Here is a 7540-nt window from a genome sequence, read left to right as displayed (position 1 = left end):
AGGACAGTGTCCATCCTGCTCCAACAGGACTGTTATCCCAGCCTCCATGGAAAATCAGCACAGGCACCGGTCCTGAAAACGGGCCAGGGGCGGGGCCCGGGCCCCAGGCAGAGGGGCAGCCGCCAAGGCAGGAATGTCAGCAGCGAGGCCGAGGCCGGAAGCACACCTGGGACCAGGAGCTCGGGCCGCGGGGACCGCGAGGTGGGAGCGGGGGGCGGGGCGCGCGGACCCGAGGGCCGGGGCGGGGCGCGCGCGGGCTCCGGGGGCGGGGCTGGGGGCCGAGGCGGGCACCCCCCGGCCCCGCGGCCGGCCTGGCCGGGGAGCCCGCGAGTCCCCGGGTCCGGCCCTCCCCAGACACCCTGCGCGATGTAACGCGGCGCAAAGAAACGGACACTCAGGCACCTTCCGAAAGAGGCGAAACCGTTTATCAAGGCGGCGCCGGCGCGGTATCTACACTTTATCTACAGATATCTACAAGTATCTACACCACACCGCCTGCAGACGGGGGTTCTCGGGCCGTCCACGCTGCAGCGGCCAGCCGGGCCGGGGCCGTCGCGGCCTCGCCGAGAACAATAAATACCACTTCCTTCCCGCGCGCAGCGCACACTTCGGCGCTGGCTGCGCGCCCCGGGGGTCCCAGGGCCGGGGAGCGGGGTCCTCGGGCCGCCCTGGGGCTGGCGGGGGGGGGCGGCCCCGCGGCCGCGTGGCCCGGGCCCCGGGCGGGCGCGCGCACTATCTGGGGCAGTAATCGTAGGAGCCCGGCGGCGCGGCCCCGGCCGACGAGTACATGCTGGCGGCGGCGGCGGCCGCGGCGGCGGCGGCGGCGGCGGCGGCGGGGCTCACAGCCGGGTGGTGGTGCGGGGGCGCGTGCGCGTGCGGGGGGCGCGTGCGGGTGCGCGTGGAAGCCGTGGCCACGCAGGCCGGGCAGCGGGTAGGGCGCCGGCCGGCTCTTGGCCCCGAGGTAGCGGTCGTAGGCGGCGGCCGGGTACTTGTAGGGGTGGTGGTGCAGTGGCTCCAACGCGCCGGGCGCCTCCAGGCGCAGCTCGGGGTGCGGGGGGCTGGGCCGGCCTGCGGGCGCGCCGGGCAGCGGGACCCCGGGCCCGGGCAGCGCGGGGCTGAGCACCCGCGCCAGCAGCTGCGGCGGGTGCGCCGGGTCCCCGAGCCCCGCCGGGCCGCCCGCGTCCGCGCTCGAACTCTCGCCGGGCCTCGGCCGTGTCTGCGGGGAGGGCCGACGGCTGAGCCGCGGTGAAGCCGGCGAGAGCGCGCGGGTCCCCGCCCGGTGCCCCTGCCCAGCTCCGGGCCCTCCCCAGGGGCCCGCGCCCGCCGGCGGGCGGGGCGGGGTGGGCGGGCGGGCGCAGCCGTCGGGCCGGCGGGCGAGTGCGCGCTTGCCCGGCCGCCGCAGTCCTTGTGCAACCGCGAAGGCCGCGAGCGCCCCTGCGGCGCGGGCGAGGCCGGGCGCGGCCGCCCGCCCGGATCCCACGACCCCGGCCTACCTTTCTCCGCGCCGTTGGGCTGCGTGGGGGAGGCCACGGGGTTGCGCGAGCGGGCGAACGCGCTCATGAGCGGCAGCGCGCCGGGCCGGTGATTCCGGGGCCTGCGGGAGGGAGGCGGGCGGGGGTCAGGGGGGCCAGCGGGGCGCCCGCGTTCTCGCGCTCTCCTGGGGGACACTCACCAGTCCTCAGGGATCGCAGTCTCGGAAGCCTTTGGCGAAGGGATTACTGGCGATCTTGAGCTGCGTGATCTGCGGGAAGCGGGCACTGGGCTCGCCCTGGGGGCCGCGGGACTTACCCGGAGCCGAGGAGCGCCGGCCACTCTCCCCTCTGCTCCTCCCCCATTCCCGTTCTCCACCAGAAAGGCTGGAGCACACCCGCTCCCTCCCCCGCAGGGCGCTGCACCTCTCCGGGGCTGGGGAGCCCTCCTTCTGGCCGAGGAACTCCCCCTCTTTAGCACCCGCAAGTGCCCCCCAGGCTGGGCTAGCGATGCAGTTAGGTCCACCCCCCACCCGCTGAGGTCTGGAGTGGAGGGCCCCCCAGGAATCTGGGTAGACCGCGCATCAGGCCCCCAGTGGGAGCTTCCGGAATGGTTTGGAAAACAAACTTTCAGGCCACAGTGATAGTTGCTGCTTGAGGGGTCAACCTGATAGGAGGCTGGTCCGGACAGGACAGAGAGGGGAGGGGGATGGTCTGAGGCCCTGGTGGGGGGGGGCCGGCTCTGAGGCCGCAGGGGCAGGGGGTGGGCTCCATCCTGGCTGGGTTTCCCCAGGCAGCCACTGAGAATCACCCCTTCCCAGGGGTGCAGAACGGGCTGCCCGGGGCCTCACCCGGTGGTTCTGGTAGGCGGTGACCGCGGTGAAGCGCGTCTCCTCAAACACGAAGGTTTTGAAGTTCTCCTCCGCGTACTTCTCGCTGTCTTTGCGTGGGTCCACGTAGACCACGTGGAAGCGCGGCTGGTATCTGTGCATGGAGTTGAGAATGATCTGGAAGAGAGGCGGTGAGGTCCGAGCTCAGCTCAGAGGGGCCCAGACGAGCAGCGCACTTCCCTCCCGACAACCCGGCACAGCCCTGCGCTCTCCCAAGGAGGCCGGCCTCTTAGGAACCTCACTGCCAGATTCCAAAGGCTGCTGCCCACCGCTCCGCCCCAAGCCCCCCCATCCTTTCCAGGGAAAACCTTTCCAGGCTTTTGCCTCCAGCAAAAGCCCAGCAGTAGGGTGAAGGGACCAGTGTGGCCCTCTCTCCCAGGCCCAGGCCCCTGACCCAAGGGCTGGCTCTCCCTGGCTCGTCGTCCGTCATCCACACTCTGCCGTGGCGCGGGTCAGCAGGAACCCCTTCAGCCTGCCGGGGGTCAGCAGGGACCCCCTCGGCCTGCCAGGGTCAGCAGGGACCCCCTCGGCCTGCCGGGGTCAGCAGGGACCCCCTCGGCCTGCCGGGGTCAGCAGGGACCCCCTCGGCCTGCCGGGGTCAGCAGGGACCCCCTCGGCCTGCCGGGGGACGGGGCAGTAGCCCGGGGGCACTCACATGACCGTTGTCGTCCAGCAGGTTGTTGGTCAGCTTGAGCTTGTCGAAGGAGACGATCTGCTTCATCCACTGGGCCCCCTTGGCCGGCGAGTCAGGGTGGTAGTGGACACGGCCCGGCGTGGCGGGGTCTGCCTTCCCGGCCACCAGCCAGGACGAGCTGTGGAAGGCATACCTGGGCCGCGGGGGGGCAGGGGCCACGACACGCCGGGTGAGGGCCTTGGCCAGGGAGCCCGAGGTGCCCGAGGCTCCCCGGGCGGACGGGGGGCTGCCCAGGGGGCCTCAAGGAAACAGGCGGCAGGAAGCGCCAGCAGGGAGGCGGCCAGCCCTGGCGCCACAATTCGCTGCACGCGGGTCCCGCCAGCCTGCAGCCTCCTGAGTCGCCAGCCAGCCGGTGCGGCGGGGAGGGGGGAACCTGGATCTGGCCCGCCAGGGCCTAGGGCGCAGGGCGGACCGGGCTCTCTTTATTAATTGCTGTTAATTGTCCAGGCGGCCAGGCCCGCCCTGTGTAATCTCTCCCGGCCACCCCACCTTTCCTGCCCGCTCCGGGGCCGGCGTCCCGGGGGAGGGGGAAGGGACACGGACAAGGCTGGTGGGGAGCCCCAGCATGTGTGAGCCCCCCCCCAGGGCCAGTCCCCAGAACTCCTGGGGGCGGGGATGTGGGGCTGGGGGCTGGCGGGACCAGAGAGTTGGCCAGCGGTCACGAACGCCCGCCGGGCTGGGCCGGGCTCTCACCGGTATCGCTTGTCGTCCACAGGCACAAAGTCCATGAGCAGCATGTAGTCAGCCATGGGGTCCATGCCGAACAGCTTCACTTGGAAGGTGGGGAACATGCGCCTGGGGGCGGCGAGACCCCGTCAGCTCGGGCCGCGAGGGCAGGCCGCCCGCTTCCAGCGGCCCAGAACGCAGCCTCCTCTCCGCCGGCCAGCCGGGGCCCTGGTCATATCTCCCCTCACCCGGCTGCCTGACCGACCTGACAAGGCCCCTGCCCCACCAAGGGCAAGTGGACAGTGGGACAGCCCCTTGCCCCCGCCCCCCCAACTCTGGTTAGAAACACAGAAACAGCTAACTCAGCGTGCCAGCTGGGCCTGCAGGCCCTGACCTCGGCTTCTAGCTTCTTACTGAACCTCCACCCGCGCAGACCCGACCTAGCTGACTACAGATCCTGCTGTCCGGGGCCGGGTAAGCCCAGGGGGCCACAGCAACAGCAGTCCGGGGTCCTGGGCCCTCAGCAGGACCGCCCCGCACCGCCTGATCTAAGCCATCGCTTTAAGCTCCCGGCTCGAACAAAGCGAAAGCAAGGCAGACTAACCCAGGGATTCCAGGAGTCCCGGGCGGCCTTGCGGCTGAGTCTGCGCCTGCTTCCCCGGTTCCCCCCCAGAGGCTGAGCTGCGGAGTCCACAGCCCTGGCCCTGAGGCTTCTAGCCGGGTCCTGGGGTTCTCCCCACCTTCCTCAAGGACGCAGACAAGTTCCCCAGACACAGCTACTCCAGGCTGGCCTGGCCTCTGTTCTTGCGGTGGTCCCCTGAACTCCCCGTCCCCTAAGCTCCGACTCGTCCTGCACGCAATCCCAGCTCAGGCCGATGGCCGCCGGCTGGTCCAGTCCCGGGTGCCGGCTGCCGGCTGGGAGGACAGCGTGCCGCCCGGCCTCCACCCGCCTGTCCTGCCGCTGCCTCTTACAGGCACCTCCTCTCGGGTGGTGGGCTGACGCCAGCTCTCCTGGACAAGCCACCCTTACCCCCTGCCCCTGCAGGCCAGAGGGGGCTGCAGAGTGCTGGCTGGGCTGGGTGGGAGGCTGAGCGCCCAGGGCAGGCAGGAGAGCCTGCAGAAAGCCCCGGGCTCCCCGGGGAAGACGCCGCGACAGGGCAGGAGGAGCCCCGGGCGGGCTCTGCAAGCAGGCCCTGAGCCCTCCCAGGCCGTGCGGACGCAGAGCTGGTGGCTCCTGTGTACATTAGACACCCGCCTTTGTCTGCCGGTCACATCGGCTGCATCGCAAAACTTGTTCCCCTTCTCTCCGGGCCCTTCAAACAAACAGGCCAACGGAAGGCGGCGGCCCCAGCAGCAGAGCCAGGCCCCGCTGTCAGCAGAGACGTAGGCCTGAGAAAACGGGGTGGCGGCCTCCCCATAACACAGCCCAAGCGGGGAGGTCTTAACTGTCCCAGAGCGGTTCCGACCCACTGTCCCGTTGCCCGGCGGCGCCTCCAACTAGCCTGGGTGGACTGGACTGGGGAACCAGAGACGGGAGTCTCCTCTGAAAAGTTGGGATCCACCGGGATCCGCCTGTTGGCGAGGCCCGGAAGAACGGAGCCGGCCCCCGCCTCAGGCCGCGGGCGTCCCGGGGAGGCGGGTGGACTCCCGGCCCCCACGCGCCTCCCCTGACCCCTCCGCCGGTTCCCCGGGCGGCTGTCGCGGGAGCCGGGACCAGGAGCAGGGAAGCCGGCCTTGCCCCCGCCCCGCTCGCCGGCCCCTCCGGGCTGGGGCGGCCCACGGCCAAGGAGGCGCGCGCTGACCTGCCGGCCTTGGTGACAATCATCTCGGTGCCCAGCTGGTTGAACTCGTCCCACAGCGCCTTCATCTCCAGCTGCACGCTCACGCTGGCCACCTTCGCGTTCTTCTTCACCGGCGCCTTGGCGGCGGCCGCGCAGCTGGACCCGGGGCCCTCGGGCTCCGCGGCGCTGCTGGCAGCCCCGGCGGCCGGCGCGAACGGGTAGGCGTGCGGCGGGCCCGGGGCGCCCGGCGCGGCGGCGGAGCACGGCTCGTAGCGCGGCGGCGGGGGCTCGCGCGCGCCGAACGGGTCGGCGCCGGGCGACGCGGCGCCCGGGAAGCCCCCTGCCGCCCCCAGGCCGCTCAGGCTGCTGGCCGTGAAGGCTGCAACGTCGCAGAAGTGCGAGAGCTGCGTGAGCCACGGGCTGGACACGGCGGAGATCATGGCCCGCGGGCCGCGCGCCCCGCCGAGGTGAGCGCTGCCCCGCGCCCCGGGCCGAGTGGCGGGCGCGCGCCGCCCCGCGCCGCCGCCCGCGGAGCCGCCCCGCCCCGCCCCGCCCCGCGCCCCCGCCCCCGCCGAGACAATGGCCTCCCGGCCCCCTCCCCGCCCCCGCCCCGCCCGGCCCCCGACCGCCCGGACCGGCTCCCCGGCGGCGGGCGAGCGCGCGAGCGCCCGGCGGCCGGCCTCCCGCGCGGCGCTGCCCGCCCGGGCCGCCGCCGCCCGCCGCTGCCTCACCTTTGTTCCCCTCGCTCGCGTCTCCCCGCCGCATCCTCCGTCGCCCCTGCACTGTCTGCCTCGCGTCTGTACTCCCGTCTTACTTTCCGCCTCTCCCTCTTTTCCGGCCGGTCCCTCTGCGCTTTGCCTTCGCTTTTAGGAGGCCTCTCCCCCTCCTCTCTGTGCGTCTCTCTATTATTCGTGGCCTTTAACTCTCTTTTTTAAAGGCCGAACTCCTTCCCTTGGACCTACTCCTTTTCTTAAGACCTGACTTTCCTGACTTCCCTGCGCTTCTCTCTGGTTCTGGCCCTCCTCGTCTCCTCTCCGTCTTTCCCCGCTCGGGTGTCCTCTTTTCCTCTCCTTTTCTCCAGCTCTTTTCCCCCCGCCGTCCCCTCCTGCTTTCTCTCGCTGCTTCTCCGAGTCTCCCGGCTCTCTGGGGCTCTCCTCCTGTCCCCCCACTTCTCCGAGCTCTCCATCCCCGGCTGCCGACTCCCTCGGGTCCCTCTCTCCTGTCCCCCTCCGACCTCCCACGCCCTCTTCTGCTCTGGGCTCAGCTGCGCCGGTCTCTGCAGCGGGGTCTCCAGGCGAAGGGGGCACAGGATTGGGGCAGGGTGCCGCCCTTCCTCTGCCCCCCAGAGTCCAGGCTGGAAGCCAGGCACTCACCCCGCCAGCGCTGCCTTCCCGCCCTCCCCCGATCCCGCCAGCCCTCTTCGCTTGGGCCCCAGGGGCAGGGGTCTGGCGGACGTCTGCCCAGACGCAGTGGGGAGGCTCACCTTCCATGTCCCTGGTGACCGTGCTGAAGTGCATGCCGGCCGGGGATCCCAGCGGCTTCACAGGCTCGGAGGACCCAGGGGCCAGATGCGTGGTGCGTTCTGCGGCCTCTGCTGCAACCAGAGAGGCGATGCTGAACGCGCTGGCCCGGGGAGACAGCGGGCCCCGCGCGTCCATAGGCGCCCGGCGGCCTGGCCGGCGCCGCCTCCGACTGCATGCACCCGGCCCCACGGAGGCCGGCCCAGCCCACGGCCCGGGGGCGGGAGCCCGCGGTGCCACTCACCGCTGCGCCCCGTGCCCAGGGGACGTGGCGTCACGGCCCCCCACCCCGGGCCGAGGGGGCCCTGGCGGGTGGAGAGCCCCAGGGGGTGGTGCGGGCCCTCCTGCATTTCAAGCTCCCGGCCCGTCGCCTCAGCTCCCAGGGGCCTCTGTGGCCAGCACCCCTGGACCTTCTGCGGCTCCCCGAGGCCTGGCCTTCCTCTGTACAGCGAAGCCACCGGCTTCCACCACCCCAAGGGGAGGCTACAGCAGGCGGCCCCGGCCCCAGGCCCCGGCCGCA

General features: G+C 72.2%; 1 protein-coding gene across 1 annotated transcript; it reads right to left on the bottom strand.

Annotated features, from left to right (window-relative positions):
* Positions 1-293: 293 nt before the first annotated feature.
* On the bottom strand, positions 294-7201 carry TBX1 (T-box 1). The gene is given in 11 exon segments (XM_018044871.1): positions 294-897; positions 899-1183; positions 1185-1216; positions 1494-1594; positions 1673-1683; positions 1685-1741; positions 2321-2476; positions 3015-3186; positions 3747-3848; positions 5522-5879; positions 6984-7201. Coding segments are annotated over 11 exon segments (1614 nt in total). The 5' UTR covers positions 7159-7201; the 3' UTR covers positions 294-732.
* Between the last annotated feature and the right edge of the window lie 339 nt (positions 7202-7540).

This window comes from Capra hircus, unplaced genomic scaffold (genome assembly GCF_001704415.2).
Source record: "Capra hircus breed San Clemente unplaced genomic scaffold, ASM170441v1, whole genome shotgun sequence".
NCBI classification, from domain to species: Eukaryota; Metazoa; Chordata; class Mammalia; order Artiodactyla; family Bovidae; genus Capra; species Capra hircus.
Note: the sequence above shows the minus strand (reverse complement) of the source record. Positions and strands in the feature narration are given on the sequence as shown.